The 21,417-nt window shown below is 41.7% G+C and overlaps 1 protein-coding gene across 2 annotated transcripts in view; it reads right to left on the bottom strand.

Annotated features, from left to right (window-relative positions):
* Positions 1 to 21,342, bottom strand: part of Kdm1b (lysine demethylase 1B) — a 55,568-nt gene extending 34,226 nt beyond the window's left edge. The window contains exons 1-7 of one of the 2 annotated variants that reach the window (XM_023712087.1): positions 21,322 to 21,342; positions 19,314 to 19,409; positions 18,036 to 18,163; positions 16,519 to 16,608; positions 14,763 to 14,874; positions 12,409 to 12,522; positions 422 to 460 (exon numbers count right to left, since the gene is read on the bottom strand). In XM_023712087.1, the coding sequence (XP_023567855.1) occupies positions 422 to 460; positions 12,409 to 12,522; positions 14,763 to 14,874; positions 16,519 to 16,608; positions 18,036 to 18,163; positions 19,314 to 19,400 (570 nt within the window). In that variant the 5' untranslated portion in view covers positions 19,401 to 19,409; positions 21,322 to 21,342. Of the gene's footprint in view, positions 1 to 421; positions 461 to 12,408; positions 12,523 to 14,762; positions 14,875 to 16,518; positions 16,609 to 18,035; positions 18,164 to 19,313; positions 19,410 to 20,931; positions 20,953 to 21,321 lie in introns of those variants that run through there. The other variant, XM_023712088.1, reaches the window with a different exon arrangement.
* Between the last annotated feature and the right edge of the window lie 75 nt (positions 21,343 to 21,417).

Here is a 21,417-nt window from a genome sequence, read left to right on the forward strand (position 1 = left end):
GTGTGACATTAAGGAAGCCCACACAGGCACTGACAATGCAGAACTTGCCACAACACTAGAATCCACAGGAAGAGAAGAGGGAAAGGCAACAGTCATGACAATAAGCCTCGAGAGACTTGACTCTCTTTTTAACTGAATGCAAAATTAAGTGAGAGATGAACACCTGAGGACTCTTCCAATATTTTAAGTTCTTCTATCTCAAGAATACAGTTTCTGACCTAAAGTTCCGAGTCTTCTGGGTGTACAAAAGTTTCCATAATCCTACTAAGGCTGGCGTCTGATAATACAGTTAGGAAACACAACTGAAACGTCTTTAACCAGCAACCAAATACAGAGAAATTCAGTGTTACTCTCATTTGCTTAGAGTACTTAACATCAAAGGCACAGTAAGCTGCCATGCAGAGCATGCAGAAATACTCACCAGATCCTCGGGCAGGGAACAATGATCTGAGTTCTCAGGCTGCAAGACAAAACCAAGCAGTGAGGCTGGCTTATAAAATAGTCTCAGACATCAACTCGCCTTCAATATGATACCACTTTTTTTAACCTATTACATGGGCAAGGAAAACACTTATTTTTTTGCTCCAAATGCCTTCAGGGCAGGTTTGGCTGGCTTGAGTTGTGGGGATCGAACCACAGCAACCAGAGCCTGACTGCTTTGTTGAAGCAGCCACTTAAAGAACTGAGCTAAGGTGCAGGCCCCTCTAAGGGACAGGCCCCCCAAGGAAAACATTTAGATAGATCATTATGAGTGAGGGAATACAGGTAGTTTGTTTTTAGGACCGAATTTCATTAGGATAGTCCTACTTTAAATATATGTATTTAAATATATATATATATTTCCATAGTAACCACTGTGGAAAGGAATTTGAGAAGACATCAACGTTTTACATGAGTAGTATTTGACACTACCATGTTTTGTGGAGGTTTTTCTGTTTTTGTTTTTTGAGACAGGGTCTTACAATGTAGCTTAGGCTGGCCTTCAACTCACCATGTAGTCCAGGCTGGCCGTGAACTCATGGCAGTCCTCCTGCCTCAGGTTACTCAGTAACTCCAGTACTGGGATTACAAGCATGTATCACCACACCCAGGAGGCACTCTACTGAATAACCAAAGATGTATACAGGACATGTTCCGCATTTCTAACTTTGATATACTTTCCACGAAGAACTTAGAACATGGGTACCACTTGAAATATTATAAACAGGGCTGGCCAAATAGCTCAGCAGATTAAAGCGCATGCTTAGGCAGACACAGCAGTGGGTAGGGTTTGATCCCCGGTGTGCTGTGCCAGCCCCACCCCCAGGACACACTGAGAAAGCGACTGAGACTGGGCATGATGGGGCGCACCTGTAATCCCTCTTCTTGAGGCTGAATACAGGCGGATCACTACAAGTCTGATCTACATACTGAGACCCTGTACTAAAATACAAAAAATATATATATATTACAAAACATTTAAAAGGCTACTGTTTATAGTATGATAAAGCTAAAGACAATGGAAATGCCCAGAGTAGACGAGAGAAATAAACTGCTTCATATTCCAACCATGGCCTGCCACCCAGCAATGTGAATGAGCTTCGGGCTACAACCAATATGGCTCACCAGCATGTGCTTCTAGTTCTTCTCATACTGCCGAAGCAGCCAGACCCATCCTACAGTGTGATGCCGTTTGTGTAAAGCGCAGAAACACACAAGGCAAAATCTGCAACTAGATTTTAAATTAGAAAAGCAAGTAGGTAGTTAACTGAGGGATCAGGGCTGTGTTGCAGGCTGTGACTGACAGGACACGAAACAAACTGAGGGGCTGGTGAGTGTCGATTTCTATACTGGGAGCAAGACAAATGGATGCGCTGTGAAATCTCACTGCGCTATGATCCTGACTTGAGCCTTTTTCTATTTGAATATTATGCTTCAGTTTTAAGAAGCTGCCTAACTAAAACTGGCATACTATATGGCCTAGCAGTTCTAGTCTTTGGAATACATTCCCTAGAAACTCAGGAAAGTAGGTACTAAAAAAAAACCCTCGTGAGACTGGGAATGAGTGCTCCAGAAAGCACTGAATGTTAACAGCCAAGTCCGGAGCAACCCTCATATTCATGATCCAAAAAGACTTACTACGGTAGGCTCACACAGTGTAATACATGCAGAAGGGGCGAACTAGTAAACTAGGGCTTTTAACATCAATACGCACACATGTTGGTAATCTCAATGCTAAGCAGAAAGCACAAGGTGCAGAGAAACACAAAAAATATAATTGATAAACAGGAAAAATAAACACAACTGTGATGTATACCTGTATCCCAGCACTCTGGGAGGCTGAAGCAAGAGGATCACAAAATTGAGACGGGGCAAATTTTTGACTTAAACCCTGTCACAAAAATAAAAATAGGGTCAGGCATGACAGTGATCCCAGAACTTGGGAGGCTGAGGCAGGAGGATTGCTGTGAGTATGAGGCCAGCCTGGGCTACATAGTGAGACCTTGTCTCCAAAAAAAAAAAAAAAAAAAGAAGAAAAAAGTGAAAAATAAGTTATAAACAGCACTGGCCTGGCAATCGTGAGGTCCTAAGTTCAATTTCTGGTACAAAAAAAAAATTTCATAGAAACATACTTAAAATTAAAAAGGATTAGGGATATAACTCAGTGCAAAGGTCCTACATTCAGTCCTTATTACTGAAAAACAAAATAAAACACAAAAAAGTACATAACTTACCATGTCGTTTAACACTTCAGAAACATGTATTAATTCTAACAAAAAGCAAGGGATAATATGCTCCGAATTCCCATGCAGGAAAGGGGAAGGCAATGCACTAGGAGAGGCAAAGTCACTGGCAGGGCTGGGCTGCAGGCGCCTGTGCGTGGGTGTGTGCGTGCACTCTACGCTTTCCACATACAGTACAGGCACCTTCTGTGTCTGCACATTATCTCGTACACATATACACAGGCATTACTTCATAAAGTCGTTTTGTTGGGCTGGTGAGATGGCTCAGTGGTCTAAAGCACCTATATGGAACAAGCTTGGCAAAGCACAGGGACCACGGTTCGATCCCCAGCACCACATGCCAGCCAGCCCCGCCCCCTGGTGGGCTGAGCTGGCCACACACACACAATAAATAAATAAATGTTAAAAAAAAAAATAAAGTCGTTTTGTTGCCTGGCGGGCACCAACTCCCCAGAAGGAATGTAGTCATCGTGTGACGCATACCCGGCTAATAAAACACAAAACCTGAGAAAGTGCCATCCATAGAAAGCTACTTACTACAACTCAGTCACTAATGATGCAACATCTAAACGTGACCTAAATGCCTCTGACAGTGCCCAACTAGACACGGTATGTCTATTAGGAGGGCTACTCATCAGAGGCACAAAAGAAAAAGATATTTCATTGTGGTGTGAAAGTGTAGGACAGATGAATGACAAACAGCAAGGTCCAAGAAGGTACAGTTTATTCCCACTCTCTTTAATGCTGTTCGACCAGCAAACCTTCCTCAGCTTTGTCCTTGACAGCAAACCAGGATGGACACCAAAATGACCCTGGGTTAATGAATGGCATGTAAATAGAGGTCAAAAGTTCAGCTTAGGGCTGTGACCCATTCAGATGGGAAAAACAGGTCGAAGAGGCCTTTTAAAAGGCGAAGATGAGGGAGTCCAGGAAGGAGAGCTACAGGGGTCTGCTTTCATCCTTGGAAGCCAGAACCAAGGACCACCTAGGCTTATTTCATCTGTAAGGTGACAGGAGGAGAGAGCAGGCAACTCAGTTTGCAGAAACAGAAGGAAGCTGACATCTCTGAAGCCCTCCTGGAGAAAATCATTAAAACACATCCAACCAGGCAATCAAACAAAATAAGGAACTCAGAACAGAAGGGCCACAGAAAGAGCCAGCAGATCCATTAACTGTAGCAGTGAGAAGAAGCCATGGAAGGCTTACAGATATAGTAAGAAAATAACAAAAGCTCTGATCATCTAAAAAAAAAAAAAACCTCAAAAAGTAAAAAAGAGAAAAATGATGTAGGCACAATATAATTTACTTCTGATTTCATGACAGGGTGTCAATTAAATGCATCTATTATAGAAACATTTTTTTCTTTTTTAATCTTTATTTATTTGCTACAGGGTCTCACTACAGAGCTTAGACTTGTAGTGATCATCCTGTCTCAGCCTCCTCAGGGCTGGGATGACAGGCATGTACCACTCCCCCACCACCGCCCTCCCCACCTCCGGTCTTGATGGCCACCCCAGCTCAGCTCAGCATGCAGAGCTGGGAGCTTGCTAGGCAGGCACTTAGACCAATGAGCTATCTCCCCAGCCCGTTGATGGGTTTTTTGTTTTTTTTTTTAAACATTCCCACTTCTTACTATTCTACTATATTCTAGGGAGTATTTAGCAACTACTCAAGGTACTAAATAAATAAATAAAAGGTAAATTATTCTATGTTCAATAATTCTTTTGTCACCTTGGCTTCTTTTTCTTGATTTAAGTTCACATTATATTCAAACATTTTACAGCACACCACATACACAATACTACTCCTTAACAGTAAGTTACTTACCAACCACTCTTCACAGGCCTACAGGGACACTCTTCAATGAATATCATGTGATAATGGTTATCAATGACAACACAAATTTTTGGCAGTTATTTCTATTCTTTTCTGTATTTTTTTAATTTTTCAATGATGAACCCATATCATTTATCTAAAAACAAAACCATTCTAAAGAAAACCTTAGTTTCCAAAAACTACTTAGACTGGTAAAACAAGACAACTGCCACCCAAGAGGGAAAAATAAGGCACACAGATGTTTGAGACAATTGGCAGAGATGAAGGCAACACTGTAAATTATTAGAAGGCCAAAGAAAGGGGAGATGACAGGTAACTCCAAGTGAGAGTTCAGTCAAAGCAGAGAACAAAATGTAAAGCCATACTTAATAATTCAGTGAGCAAATACTACATGAGTCATCCAGAATCTGTTTTAACAAACTGTTCAGAACTGAACCCTGCATAAACAGGTTGTGTGGAAAGAGAGCAAAGACCAGACTATCGCAGGAGCTTCTGACTGCTGCTTGGCTCAAGTCCTTTTGAATCTATGAAATGCCACTGAATGCACTTTGCCCTTAAGGAGTCTGGGAAATCAAAACAACAAAAAAAGACAAAACAAAACGGAAAAACGAGAGCAACCTGGGCACAGGTGCCGGTAAGTCCATGCAACAGCAACTGGACATGGCTTCCACTGGCTGGGCCCGTCCCCACGTGTGCCAAGCCCGGGGTCCCCCAACTCAGCACTCAGGCCTCTGCCAGCCCCTCCCACCTGTTTCTCTTCCACCAGGGGCAGCCTTTTCCTCCAAGGGTTCACGGTTCTATCAAATTCTTAAGTCACAAGAATCAGCATCAGCTGCTGTCCTCACAGAACAAACAACACCTGCATGGGCAGTGCCTACGTAATCAGCCACTCCACAGTGTGTGCCTATTTCAAGCTGGCATGATCTATGGTGTAATTTTCATTGTCAACTAAATTAATAAGTTTTTTAAAAGAACCAATGAAGGACTCAACTGAAAGATTTTACAAGTCCTAACCAGTTCCAGGAACTTGGTCTCAGGCTCAGATAAAGCTTAACTTCACTGCCAAGTTGCCAACTTCAAAAATAAAGATCAGGTGCCACAGCTCTGATCCCAAGTACCACAAAAGTAAACAAATAATTGAAAAGGGAAGCTAGGGGTGCTGCTCACTCTGGGTTCGGGTGTCACTGCTCAAAAACAAAAAGGAGGGGCTGGTGAGATGGCTCAGTGGTCTGAGGCACCTACTTGGAACAAGCTTGGCAAAGCACAGAGACCGCGGTTCAAACCTCCAGCACCACATGCCAGCCAGCCCCGCCCCCTGGTGGGCTGAGCTGGCCACACACACACACACACACACACTAAAATAAAATAAAAATAATTAAAAAAAAAAAAAACAAAAACAAAAAGGAATGAAAGAAACACAGGGATACCCACAACAGAGTCCACTGGCCCTAAAAGGCAAATAAGGGAACAGTACAAGTAACTTCACTGAGTTTGATAATGTAGATGAAAACCCTAAGTTCCCTGAAAAACCTTCCAAAATGGACACAACTCAAAAAACTACCTAAGCCAGCATAAGTCTGTTAAAGTGTTAAAGAAACTGAATCTATATTCTAAACTTCTTATAAAGAAAACTACAGGCCCAAGATGCTTGATTAGTAATGTCAAACAAACAAAAAAAAAAAATTACCTTTATAAAGCAAACTGTTTGACAAAATGCAAAGAATACCTTCCCTCATTCACTTTTATGAAACCAGCACAGTTATGCTAACATTCACCACAAACATAAATGCAAGAAAGTGTAACAGTGGACTACCGGCTCGGGGCCCCCCACTCAGGGCTCCCCGCCTGTTCTTCTCTCAGACAGGAGCTTTCTTTTCCTCAATAAATATATTCTGCTCATAACTTCCATTTGTTCCTAAAATTGATTCTTCAGTTTTAGAGAACACAAACTCGTCCCAGGTACCTTTTATTTTGGGAAATCAGTTTTTCTCCCCATATCATTTGGAGGTTTCCCACCAAGATCAATGGATGGAGGTATGAGTTTGCTTTTCTTTTATAAATTCTGGATTGGGACTTGCTTAGGTAACAAATTTTCATGCTTTAAATGTTGATATATCTTTGCCCATTGTTCATAACTGTTCATGCTTTGCATCTTACAGTTTTGTCTCATACAATTTGGTTAAAATTGCTTATAATTGTTTATGCTTTGTCTTTTATATGGTTTTGTGAAAATGTTGGTCAAAACGTTGGTAAACCTAAGTTAAAACATGGAAATATTACAAGGTTATGGTATTTCTCTAATGTGTTTTTTTATAACTAAAGATAATTTTAAAAAAGAAGAGAGCATAGCAAAACATCATAAAATCCAGCAGTGTATAAAAAGGAGAAGCCAGGTGTCATGGCTCACACCTGTAATTCCGGCATTCAGAAGGCTGGGGCGAGGATCATTGCCAGTTTGATTCAGGCCAGCACAGGTTACAAAGTGAATTTAAGCTACCCTATACTACACAGGCAGACAAGCACAGCACAGCAAGCAAGCACAGCACAGCAGGGGGGAAAACAGGATATTTTTTCTGGGAATGCAAAAGTGTTTCAACATTCCAAAACTGGTATAACCCACCACATTAGCAAATTTTTTTAAATTTATTTTATTTATTTATTTTTGTGTGTATGTGTGTGGCCAGCTCAGTCCACCTGGGGGGCGGGCCTGGCTGGCATGTGGTGCTGGGGGATTGAACCGCGGTCCCTGTGCTTTGCTAAGCTTGTTCTGAGTAGGTGCTTTAGAACACTGAGCCATCTCACCAGCCCACACATTAGCAAATTAAAGGAATAAAACCACATGACTGAAGCATTTCATAAAAATCAACAACCACTCATGATAAAAGTTTTCAACAAAGTAGGAAAACAGAAACTTCTGAAGCCAGAGAAAGGTCATCTATGAAAAACTACAGCCAACATTACGCATATTAAACACAGGGCTGAACCCACTCCTAGGGTCAAGAGCCAGACAACAGCTGCCCTCACTGCCCGGCTGGGGGGTCCTGCACCAGGCAGTAAGGCAAAAAAAAAAAGAAATTAAAAAAAACATTAAAAAGCAGTCTTGGGCTGGGGAGACAGCTCAGTAGAATAAACACTTGCCTGGCAAGCACAAGGTCCTGAGTTCAATCCCTGGTACCTCAAAAAAAAGAAGAAGAGAAAGAAAAAAAAAAAAAAAAGAAAGCAGTCTTGAGAAGGTGTTTTTTTTTGTTGTTGGTTCAGGCTCCCTTAAGCACTCATCTAGTGTGGTCTGTGGAGCTGGGGATCGAACTGCCGTCCCCTGAGCCTAGCTGAGTTTGCCCAAACAGGCACTTTAAACAACTGAGCTAACCTGCCAAGCCCCGTGAAAAAGCAGTCTTCACTCACAGTTGATATGACTGGTTTGTAGACAACCCAAAGGAATCTATAAGATTTATGAAACTTAGCAAATGAAGTTAAAATAGTCCCTGGGTATAAGTGTACAGGAGTAAAGTACATTTTTCTACAACAGCAACAAACAACTTGACATTAAATAAAACTGTACTTACAATTACAGAACAAACATCTAGAAACAAATATAATAAAATACAAAATGACAACCTCAGTGGAAACCAGAAAACACAGTTGGAAGATATTGAAGAATCCTGGGAAACGTTTTCTGAAAGCTAAGTGTCTTACACCCTGTATACCCGAAGGTCTCTGTCACAACTACTGTGCCACTGTCACATGCAAGCCACTAGCGACACTGCTACTGAGCATGGCTGTGTTCCTGTAACACTTTATTTACAAAACCAGAGCAGGGTCAGACTTGGCCCATCAGATGTCACTTGGTGACACCAGGTTAGAAGACTAAAAATGCAGGCATGTCAGATCTCCTACAGATGAACTCCATAGTACATTCCAACCAGCATCTCAAGGGTGTCTAAGTAGATTCTGGCAAGCTGGTAAAAAAATGGACATGGAAACACAGAATAGTCAAAGCAGTCTTGAAACTAAAAACAACACTGAAAGAACTTATACTACTTTATTTTCAGATTTAATAATGATACAGCAAGCATGACAATGAGGCTTTGGGTTAAGGCCAGTATAATAATAATACCTTTGGGTAAGATTCAGGAACAGACCTATATGTGCAGTCCACTGATTTTTTTTTTAATAACAGTAAAAGATTAATGAAGAAAAAAATAATCTTTTCAACAAATAATATTAAACAAATAAATGTCTACATGGAAAAAAACTAAATTTCTTCACATCAAAAGCCAAATACTGGGCCAGGGGAGATGGCTCAGTGGAATAAGCGCTTCCCTGGCAAGCACAAGGGCCTGAGTTCAATCCCCAGTTCCATCAAAAAAAAAAAAAAAAAAAAAAAAAAAAAGCCAAATACTATATTAACTCAAGGTAAGATTACTGACCTAAAAGTAAAGGCTAAAACTATACTGTGCCTCAAAGAAAATATACAATCTGTCTGGAAGGTGCAAAATAGTCAACAGCTTCTGAGAAAACTTCTAAGCATAAATAAAAAACGGGATAATTTGGGCTTTAAAACCAAAAATTCTCGGGAGCTGGGGAGATAGCTCAGTGGAATAAGCACTTGCCTGGCAAACACAAGATTCTGAGTTCGATCCCTGGTACCACCAAAAAAAACCCTAAAAATTCTTGCTCACCAAAAGACCAACTACAAAAAAAGAAAAAAAACTAAGAAAATGGAAAAGCTATATGTGCACTGAGACAATATACAAAACATACATACACATTTGTATTTATATAAAGAACTCCTACTTATCAATAACAGACTCAATTTTTTAAAATGGACATATCATTTTCAAAGAAGAGCTGCAAATGCTCAAAAAACATGAAAAGATGCTCCACACATTATTAACCAGGAAACCAGAAACTCATACTGCGGATGTTTGAGCATACCCACTATGCCAACACAAAACATAGCTGCAAAAGACGGCACCACCTAAGGTTGCAGTATGACACAACAATCATACAGTACCACCTGACAGTTTCTTAAACATCAAATATAAATTTACTCACAACTAAGCAACTACACTCCTATATATATATATTTTTTTTTTTTTTAATTTTTATTTATTTGTGTGTGTGTGTGTGGCCAGCTCACACCACCAGGGGGCAGGGCTGGCTGGCATGTGGTGCTGGGGGATTGAACCGCGGTCCCTGTGCTTTGTTAAGCTTGTTCTAAGTAGGTGCTTTAGACCACTGAGCCATCTCAACAGCCCACACTCCTATATATTTACTGCTAAGAAATGAAAACAGGGTCAGGGAGATGGCTCAGTGGATAAGTGCTTCCCTGGCAAGTGCAAGGGCCTGAGTTCAATCCCCAGTTCTGCAAAAAAAAAAAAAAAAAGCCCTAAGAAATGAAAACAAAGGAACTGGCCATAGTGGTGCACACCCCAGCACTCAGGAGGCTGAGGCAGAAGGATTAAGTTCGAGGCCAGTCTGGGCTACACAACATGCTGCAGTCTCAAAAACAGAAATTAAAATAGAGGTCCACAAAAACTTGCGCAGAATGTAGACTACAATTTCATTCATATACCAATGTAGAATACCACAAAGGTCCTTTAACATGAGAATGGTTGAACAATTTGTCACGAGTGCGCGTGCGCACATGCGTGTGTGCGTGCCCCCCCCCCCAGACATATACACATGTAAGGGAGCGATACGGATGAATCTCAAAATAGTTTTACTCAGAAAGAAACCAAACATTAAAGACCATGTATCAGCCAATTCCACTTTTATGAAGCGCAAGGACATAGAAAATGAATCTACAGGGATAGAAATCAGAATAGCAGCTGCCTCTGGGAGGAGGGGAAAAAGGAACTGGAACTGGTCCTTGTCAGGGTTGGGAACACCGCACACACCGTGGACATTTCCCACAGCTCAAGGAAAGGCCCGAACGATCCCTGCATGTAACGGCTCTATGAATCACACCTCAAAACTAGAGAGATGCGATTCTGCAGCTATTAAAAATACTATCACTCAATGTAAGAAAGGCACTGGTGTGACGATCACCCTGAATCCTAGGTCCTTATGTGTTTACAAAGCAGCTGGGCTGTTGATCTCTATCATGAGTACGTAATTAAAGGCACTTCTAGCATGGGACTGGGAGGTATGCTGGGGCTAAGCTTCTTTCCTAGCCTGAGAAATGCCTGGGTTCAGTCCCCAGAACGAGGGAAAAACAAGTTTTGTGGACCAAATGAATCATTAAGAAATGACTTATTAAAACAGGAAGGAAGAACGGTTAGAACTTTCAATTTTTATTAGCATAATATACACATATGTGTATTTATAAATACACACAAATTTCTTAAATCTTAAGATCATACTAATGTAACATTTCAGCTAAAATTTACCTGTGTTCAAATTCTTATCCTCATTCTGCAATTTTTTCTTTTTTTCCACTGTGGGGATTGAGCCCAGGGCTTTAAGCATGCTTGGCAAGGGTGCTAGCACTTAGCTGTACTCCCAGGCCCCACGTTTATTTTTCATAAAAATTATGTGTTGCTTCATTTAAAACTCCAAATTTTTAAAAATTTGATCATATACTTTATAAAATTTTCTATTTGTCCTGTAAGATGAAATATTTGAACTAAGCAAGTGTTTTTCTGATAATGATTATACATCTTTATAAATATACTATAAATCATGGGATTGTATAATGTAGGTGAATTTTATGATATGTATATTACTTCTCAATTTTAAAAAATGGAGTATTTTTCTTCTGGGATTTGACTTCGAATGTTTTTAATATAATGAAAATATGAGTGACATTAATGTAGATTAATGCTTCTAAGATATAGCTTAACTTTTTTATTTTTATTTATTTTTATTTATGTATGTAGTACAGGGTCTCACTATGCAGCTCAGATTCATAGTGATCTTCCTGTTTTCAACCCCCCAGCACTGGCATTACAGGCATGTGCCACCACACCCATTCTTAGTATACAGCTCAGTGCACCTCAGGGGCGGGGCTGGCACAGCATGTGGACCAGGGATTGAACCCAGGTCCCTGTGCTTGCATAAGCAGGTGCTTAGACTACTGAGCTATCTCGCCAGTCCTTAATTACATATTTTTAAATACTAATGCCAAATTTCAAAAGCAGCACATTACACCCACTCTAGCTAATTCCCAACAGCCAAATGCCTCTGTTCATCTCTTTTTTTTCTTTTCCTTTTTTTTTTTTTTTGTGCAGTACCGAGGATTGAATGCTTGCCAGGCAGGCGCTTATTCTACTGAGCTTTCTCCCCGGCCCTCATCTCTTCTTTCTTACTAACAAGATGTGCTCTTTTGGGGTGTTGCAACATGCTCAGTTATACAATATTTCCTTCCCTTGCCCTGCCTACTGTCACAGTAGCTATATGATTCTGTTCTACTTAATGAAGCAAAAACAGAAATCTGAAAGAAAGCTCTTCATTTTGCATTAAAAGAAGGACAGGCTGGCTGGCACACTCTTTGCCCTCTGTCTTTTCACTCTCTTCTAGTCTGCACACAGTAGCTGGTGATACAACAACCACCTGGTGAACCGGAAGATGGAAGATTAACTACATTAGATGGCTGGACTGAACACTACAAAGAGATGTCTTTGGGGAGCTAAAGTACCCACAACGGTCTATTTCCAAGTTGTTTATATGTGAGAAAAGTAAACCCACAAGTAGTCTGAGCACTGTGCCCAGGGTCCTGTTCCAGGCAGACCCACACGACACTGCTACGATGATTAATACACTGAAGTGAAAAAAATACACCGTTACTGCGTGCTGACCACTACAGCAGCGTATCAGTGAGCCTACAGGAACGCAGAGGAAAGCATACCTTCATAGTGTTTGGTTTCATGCCACAGCGGTAAGTCTTCGCTATGCGTGGAGTCAGCTGGATCTCCTTGGTAAGCTGCCTCCATTTCCGACACTCGGGCTTTGTGCACTGCACCTATGAGGGAAGTAAGTGCACATGAGCAGGTCAGCTGACCGGAGCTGCCACTTTCATCTCTCTCTCTGCCATCTATTAATGTCTCAGTGGGACACATAATTGTGGCATGTGTGGGTAATTAATTAGGGGACACTATATGAAGGAGATATGTGAACTCTGCTATCTTTGCAACTTTCTGTACAAGTTTCTGTACACTCAAAATTTAAAGGTTTATTTTTAACAAGCGTGAATATCCTTATGTAGGATGAAATCACATCAACTTCACACAAATATAAAAATTAGCCCAAAATGGATTAAATGCCTAAATGTAACAGCTAAAATAATAAAACTCTTAGAAGGAACACAAGAATGTTTTTATGACCTTGGATTCAGTAGAGGATTCTTAGTTATTATTACAAAAGCAGGACCGAGGGAGGAAAAAACAGCTAAAATTAACTCTTATCAAAAGTAAAAACCTTCATGCATCAAAGGGCACTAGCAACGTGAAGAGCCAACTTACAGAAAAAATATTTGCAAATTCACAGATCTGTTAAAGGGTCAGTGCCTAGGACATATAAAGAATTCTTACAATACAAAACAAAAAGGCAAATAACTAAAAATGAGCAAAAGAGTTAAACAGAAACTTCTCCAAAGAGGACAGCCAAATGACCGACAAGCACAGAGAAAGGTGTACTCATCCATCGTTAAGGAAATGAGAAGCAAAACCAAGCAAGGCCGCTTGGAACCCACTCTGACGGCCGTATAGAAAACAAAAGCAAGAACTGAGGAGGACGTGGAGAAATCTCAACCCTCCCACGCTGCACATAGGAATGGAAATGACACAGTGGCCTTGGAAAAAGCATGTGGAGGTCTTCAAAGGCTAGACATAATCACCATGTGACCCAGCTATTCCATTCCTCCATAGGTAGCATGAAAAGAACTGTAAACAGGCATTCAAACAAGTATTCACAATGAATGTTCATAGCAACGCTATTCGCAATAGGTAAAAGGTTGAAATAACTCAAATAGAGGAATGGATAAACAAAAGGAGGCATAGCATTCCAGTGGAATATTACTTACCTATAAAAAATACCCAGGGAAATAGTGAATTACAACATGAATGAACCTCAAAAACACTACACTAAGTGGAAAAAACCACAAAGCCGGTGACATGACTTCACTTATTTTGGTTTTTTAAAAAAATGTTTCTCTCTTATTTTTTTTGAGAATCTCCCTATATAGTTCAGGCTGGCCCTTAACTCTCCCTAGCCCAGGCTGACCTCACATTTATGGTGGTCCTCCTGCCTCAACCTCACAAGTGCTGAGATCACAGGTGACCACTGTCATGCCTGTCTCATGATTCCATTTACACGAAACATCCAAAATTCATAAAATCCACAGACAGAGGGCAGATCAGCAGCCACCACGGACTGGAAAGTACGCGACTGCTACATGGTGTGTGCTTTGGAATTCAGTGGCAGTGTTGAGTGACACTGCAAATACGGTAAATGACAAGGAATTGTACATTTCACATTTGTTACTTCTAGGTGTCAGGATGTAGCCCAACAATAGAGCTTGTGCTACATACTTACATAAAGAAGCACAAAATAAGATGGCTAACGTTATGTTTTGTGAATTTTATTTCAATTTAAAAAACTTAAGTGTGCACAACACAGCTCAGAACCAGTTATATTAAAAAAATCAGCAAATCATTTAGTGTTATATTTATGACATATGTAACCACCAAAATATATTTTCTAAGAATACCTAAATGAAAAAATGACAATATGAAATTAGATTTAAAAAATTATTAAAAATGATAGTCTAGATATTTTTAAATAGTAAAAATTTGTATATGAAACACAAAATTGTTTCAATCAACACAAAAATATAAACAGAAAAAAAAGGCTAAAAGTGCATGTCATCATGCTCAGCAATGACAATTACTAGCTCCTGGTGTCTGCTGTTTTTTCCTATTTTTTTTTGAGATAGGGTCTCACTATGTAGTCTAGGGTGGCCTCAAACTCACAGTGATCCTCCTGTCTCAGCCTCCTCAGTGCTGGGATTAGACATGTTCCAAGGACTAGATTAACTAAACTTTCTACAAAAAAAATTTTTAATGTTACTTGCTTTAACAATTATAAAAAGAACAGTAAATGTAAAAAAAAAGAAAGGCTTTCCCCAAACCAGTATCTTCCCCCATTCCTCTTGCTGTTAGCTTCACAAATGCCTCACAGAAGAATGCAGCATCAGTTTCTTACCCAGTAAGGGAGCTGCTGGTCAGCCATAAAAGCTTTGGGGCTGGGTTCTGTTTTGCCATTGCTGGTCCAAATCTTTTTCCATGTAACATATTTGTCGTATCCATCTTTATGGCTGAAAGCAATGCAAACAAATGTATCAAACTGTAAATTAATCCGGTTTTCAAAACATGAGGCAGGTTGGTAAAGTCTTACACGAAGGAATTCGCCAGCCTTGTTACAAGGCGTGAAGTTTAGTTACTATGACCTACACACAGCAGGCTATCAGAGGAGAGAGTTGGGTGCTCTTGCCAGTTCTGGTGCCTTAAACTGACAGGAAAGATAGAGTATTATTTGAAGGGGGGGTTAGAATATTTTTGAATGCACATTGTTAATCCTCAGGCAGCCATTAAAAATTCCATCAATAGATAATATAATTACAATTATAAAATGCTCAACTAAAATGAGAGGAACAAAGATAGAAAAAAACTGTACCATACAGAAAACAGTAAGCTGATATATTTTAATCCAACTATAAAACTAATCCCTTAAAACATGAAAAACAGAAATACATAAAAGGTAGTTATAGGGGCCAGGGAGATAGCTCAGTAAAATAAGCGCTTCCCTGGCAAGCATAAGGGCCTGAGTTCAATCCCCAGTTCCGCCAAAAAAAAAAAAAAAAAGGCAGTTATAAATTAAACTTCCTGGGCTGGTGAGATGGCTTAGTGGTCTAAAGCACCTACTTAGAACAAGCTAAGCTAAGCAAAAGCACAGGGACCTCGGTTCAATCCCCAGCACCACATGCCAGCCAGCACCGCCCCCTGGTGGACTGAACTGGCCACACACACACACACACACACACACAAAATAAATAAATAAATAAATTAATTAATTAATTAAACTTACTTTCCAATTACCTTGGATCAAAGAGAAAGACTCAAGGGAGATTAAAAAATATCACGTACATATGGGGCTGGCGAGATGGCTCAGTGGTCTAAAGCACCTACTTAGAACAAGCTTAGCAAAGCAAAGGGGACCACAGTTCAATCCCCCAGCACCACATGCCAGCCAGGGCCGCCCCCTGGTGGGCTGAGCTGGCCACACACACACACACACACACACACACACATAAAATTTAAAAAAAAAATCACGTACAAAAAGAAAACGATAATAAAATCAAAATTCGTGGAATACTGCACAGCTAAATCAGTACTAAGAGAGAAATTTAATTTTAAATTTAAATATTAAATGTATTTATTCAGAGAAGATAAAAAATCGATAAACTTCCAACTTAAGGAACTAAAGGAGAAATCTGGTGCAAGCAGAAGAGAGTAAATAAAAATTAAGAGTGTAATGAAATTGACAATAAAACTAAAACCAAAATCTGCTTCTTTGAAAAGATCAATAAAACTTCTAAGCCATCAATCAAGACAATTAAGAAAAGGAAAAAACAAAGCTGCTACGAAAAGACCACTAGTTGACTGTCAGCACCCCTGTTCCCTACTTCTGCACCCCCATCACCTATCACTATTGCAGCAGCTCCAAGATCTCCCAGAACTTGCAGATGACAGAGAGTAAACCATCCCATGAGGGCGTTCAAACCCTGCGTGTGTGTGACAGAAGCACGCACATACATGAGCCTCGGCCTCCAGGTCATGGTCGGAGTTACAGCGACAGTAGACACGGCTCAGACAGCAGTCATCCAGAAAGCCTGGAGAACAGCCTGAGCCTCTCACCCCACCGTGCCCCACCAGGCACACCCCAACACTACCCAACGAACCTTCTGTAGTAATGATCAAAACATTCGTTGCAGAAATGTTCCCCACAGGAGAGGTGATACCACCGGGATGTGTAGCCATTTTTGGCACATCTGAAAAGACCAAAAACATGCAGCTTTGATAATGAATAAACATTTCTTTCCATTCAAAAAACATTCGCAGCATATCCTATGAGCCCATTTTCCACATCTGTACTCAGCACTCCCTCAGGGGAAACCCAGACACATGAATGCCAGGAAACACAGGCTGAGTATCTCTTTATCTAAAATGTTTGAGATCACAAGTGTTTTGGACTTCAGACTCTTGGATTTTGGAATGTCTGCATATAAGTAATGGGTTATTTTGGAGAAGCCAAAGCCCAAATACAAAATTCACTTGTTTCATATGTACCTTATAGGCATAGCCAAAGGTCATGCTACATACAAATTTTCATGACACTCTGACTTAGGCCCATCATGTGAGGGCAGGTGTGGAAGTTACCACTTCAAGTATGGCATCGTGCTAACATCCACACCATCTTGGATTTAAAGCACATGTAATACACCTTGAGGACACAGGGAGACAGAGCGCGGTACTTAACCTAGCTGGTTGCCTGCGTCTTAGGAGTCTTGCAAGACTCTCTGGAGCTTGATGGTGTTTCATGACAGGCAGCAATGATGTCACTGCACTTGCTCCAAGTCACATGTGGGTGAAGGACAGAAGATTTTTTTTTTTTTTTGTGGTACCATGGATTGAACTCAGGACTTTATGCTTGTCAGGCAAACATTTATTCCACCGAGCTAACTCCCTGACCCAACAGAAGATTTTAGCTGGAACACTGGCCCAGTGGGGGCGGGGAGGCAGGTCTGGCTCCTGCACTCTGAACACCAAACAGGCAACAGAGCGGCATAACCTGTCAAACAGCTGGTAAGACCTCAAGGGAATGAAAAAGCACACTAGTGTGAACAGCACCTTCACCACCATCTCTCTGTGCTGAAAAACAACAGGTTTTGTTTCCCAAGTTTTACTAAATCTTAAGCCTATGTTGGTGATTTTTCTGTGCAAGTTAAAAAGGCCACATTTGTTCTACCCAACAAAAATGGTAAGACTGCAGTTAAATAGTTTCTCTGAGACCTGTGTATGGATACAGGAAAAAAGTCATCTTACATGAGGGAGAAAGAGTTACAGTAAAAAGTACACAGCGCTGGTCTCTATGGAGCACGGAGCCTTTCGGCCACTTTGCCACCCTGCATCTGTCCCCTGGCCAGCCGGCCCCGCGGAAGCTGCAGCAGAAGGCGGCTGCACTGGACGAGGTCATGAGCAGAGCTGCTACGGGTGAGGTCTCTCCCACAGAGCAGGTGTGTAATGGGCTGTGGAGGAGGCTGCAGTGAGCAGCGGATGTGGGAGCAACATCCCTACTACTAGACAACGGACAGCTTCTACTTCTTCCTTTAGGGGAATCGTGCTCATGGATGATTTTCCCACTGAAGATGTCCTCACAGACAGAATGCAAGGCCAACCCTCGCCCTGCTAAGCAGACCTTTCTGAAGCACTTGCGAAGCACACAGGACACGCTGCTGTACAGCCCGCCTTTTCACATTTCCGGTATTTCTTCTCAGACACACCATCTTCATCCTCGTCCACAGTCTCTGTTACTTTCTTCTTTGCCTGTGGAAGAAGCAGCTGAGGTTAAGATTTCCTGGGACTGACAGAGGTGATAGCAGTGGGAGGTTTAGTTAAATGATGTGCTATGAGTTTTTTCATTTTATTTTGTTTTTGCATTCCGGGGTATGGAGCCCAAGGCCTTTTCATTAAGCTACATTCCCAGTCTCTCCATCTGCCCATTAATTTACACAGGATCCTGCTCAATTGCCCAGGCTGAGTTTCAACTTGAACTCTTCCTGGCTCAGCCTCCCAGAGCACTGGGATTATAAGCATCACACCAGGCTGTCAGAAACTTTAACTATGAAGGGCAACAACACTTTGGCAGAACAGGAGCTGACCAACCCAGCAAGTTCTGTACAACTGCACACTGAAAATAATTCACTACCATGCCAGAGATCCAGCCACGGGACCCTAACAACGTAAATCCATGTGGATCTTTTTTTTTTTTTTTTTGCATGCAATTGATACAGGGACTCGCAGGCAGTGGCTGGGTCAGCGCATCGTGGGCAGAGCTGGTACACCATGTGTGGAGCCGGTGATTGAACCCTAGTCCCTGCACTTGCCTAAGTAGGTGCTTAGTCCACTGAGCTATCTCGCCAGCCCATGTGAATCTTTTGAGGAAAGAGTGACAGCAGAATACACAAAGGTCACTCTCAAATTAAGAATTTCTTCTTTCTTTTCTTAGAATCCTTTTAGCATACAGATATAAAAAACTAGAAAAAGTTAAGTTGTTGAGTTTTTCTGTTAAACAGACACACACTGTACCCAAGGAAAGAAGGAGCAAAGCCTTGCAGGTGAACCTCGAGCTGCACTCAAGCCACTGCGCTGAGGTCCAAGTTGCTCTGAACGCCTTACAAGCTCAGCAGGACCCAGCCCAAGCCTCTCCCCTGGAAGCTTCGGAGCTGCCACAATTCCCGGATGGCCCTGTGCTGATTCACACCAGGCCTTTACCTTCACAAAAGCCCTCCTGGCCAGACAGGCGACTGTTTTCTATATCCAATCACTGTATTATGCAGTGTTATGAAACACTGAGATTTCTCAAGGAATGATTTGAGGCCTGCAGTTATAACTTTCCCACTCTTACTCTTCAGGCCCCATTGTAATGTTTCTACATACTCAAAAAAGGTTTGTTGAGTGAACAAATGCATACTACCTGCCTACCGGAGCTCCTCAAAGGAAGGCTATCTGGAGTTAGATCAAACGCTGCTCTTTTCTTTGACCTCCCTCTAGGGGCTGCCATTGTTGAGATCTGAAAAACAAAAACAAAAATTTACACCAATAATTATCAGCATCTGCTAATGTTTTCAACAGCCCAGAGCAAAGTTATTAGGTAATTTAGTAGGAATTAGGGAATTCTTTGCAGTCTGTAGCTTTGTGATAAAGGACAAGATTAGCATGCATGAGGCCCAGAATTCAATCTTATAAATAAGCATCAAGATAAATAAATACGCCAGGTATGGTGAGGATTGCCATGAGTTCAAGGCCAGCTTGGGCTACACAGTAAATTCAAGGACAGGCTGAATACCTAGCAAGACTCTTGTCTTAGAAAAAATAAAATAAAATAAAAGGCTAAAGAGGAAATGAAAACAAGCTATAAAAGCCATTATTGGGGCCGGGGAGATGGCTCAGTGGAATAAGCGCTTCCCTGGCAAGCACAAGGACCAGAGTTCAATCCCCGGTTCCACCAAAAAAAAAAAAAAAAGCCATTATTAAAATTTTTAAGTTTTTCACCTTAATAATGTAACTGAGATACATGTTGCCATTTGGAGGCATCTACTGTAATCTCTGAATTTCCGCTATTGGTGCATAGTTACGCTTGAAGAAAGAATTTAAGTAAAATTGTAAGAACTAAAATGGTTGCGCTTTTAAATACAACTTTAGAAATACTAAACTGTAATTAAACCAGTTACATTGAACATTTTCCCACTTAATTCTTCAAATAAGGCAAATATAATCATTTTATTTCATGTCCAATTTTTAGATGCAGAATTCGTCCTAATTTTAAATGCATAACTTTGATTTTAATGTAATAAAAACTGGGGTGTGCTTCTGTAAATATATATATAGACCTATCAATATGCATTTAAATAATCCCAGATTTTTGTTTTCATTTTTTTTCCAGTACTGGGGGTAGAAGTGGACCCTTCACACTGAGCTACCGCCCCAGTCCTTTTGTTATCTTGGGGGACAGTCTAAGTTGCTCACGGTGGGCTGGAACTTGAGGTCCTCCAGCCTCCGCCTCTGATTTACAGGCCTGTGCCACCACACTTGGCCTTAAGAAGCATTTTTTAAAACACCAAATTCATGAAAACATGAGTCAAAAGGGCTTCAGCTTAGAATATGTATAATAAAAGCATAACTTTTAAAAATTGGACAAACTACTAGAAACTTCTTCAGAGACGGACATTTTTCACAGCACCTATCATTCCTAGCTTCCTATCATTTCCATGCAAACCAAATTTTTAGAAATATGGATTCTATATTTCTAAATTATTGAGTACAATAATTCAATATTGAATTATTCAATCTTCAAACTCCAGTTCAATAATTCAGTACTGAGTCCTCAAGTGCCTGGATGTCTTCTGCTGACTAGGTTCTCTGCCTGGAAGACAATTATTGATGGTGGTTGTCTTACGCACCTCCCAAAGAAAACCTCCCCCTCCTCACCTGCCTTTCTTCTGATAAAACAGATTTAAAAACAAAACAAAACTGTGTACCTACGGTGGATCCCCTCCCCAGCCGGCGAGGCCCACAAAGCGCAGCAAACTCACCTGCGGGAACCCAGGCCTCTATCTGACTGGGTTCCGGGTCGCTGAACCCCAACTTGGCCCAGCTGGGCCTGGCCCTGTCCGCCCGCCCCCTCCAGCTGCCGGTGCTCCCCTAAACGGGCGCCCCACTCGCTGTCGCACCTGCGGGGCGCCCGGACACTGGCTCTCGGGACAGGGGGCCCCGGGGGCCCGACTGAACAACCCCCACAAGGGGGCCGAGATGCTCCCCGCGGGCGCAGCCGCCGCCCCGGGCTCGACTTCGCGCGGAGGGAGCGGGTGTCTCAGGGCGCGGGCACCACCAAGCCGAAGGAAACCCGCAGGGCGTCCGGGAGCCCCACACCCCCACGCCTGGCCCGGGACTCCCCCTGCTTCCTGGGCATCCCCGCCCCGCACCTCTTCCCATCGCGGGCGAAGGGACGGACCAGCTCCTGGACTTCGCTGCCTCCTGCCCCGGCTATGGGCGCTCCGGGGGGCAGGAGGAGGGCTCGC

The sequence above is a fragment of the Octodon degus genome, unplaced genomic scaffold, assembly GCF_000260255.1.
Source record: "Octodon degus isolate 3935 unplaced genomic scaffold, OctDeg1.0 scaffold00023, whole genome shotgun sequence".
Classification (NCBI taxonomy): Eukaryota; Metazoa; Chordata; class Mammalia; order Rodentia; family Octodontidae; genus Octodon; species Octodon degus.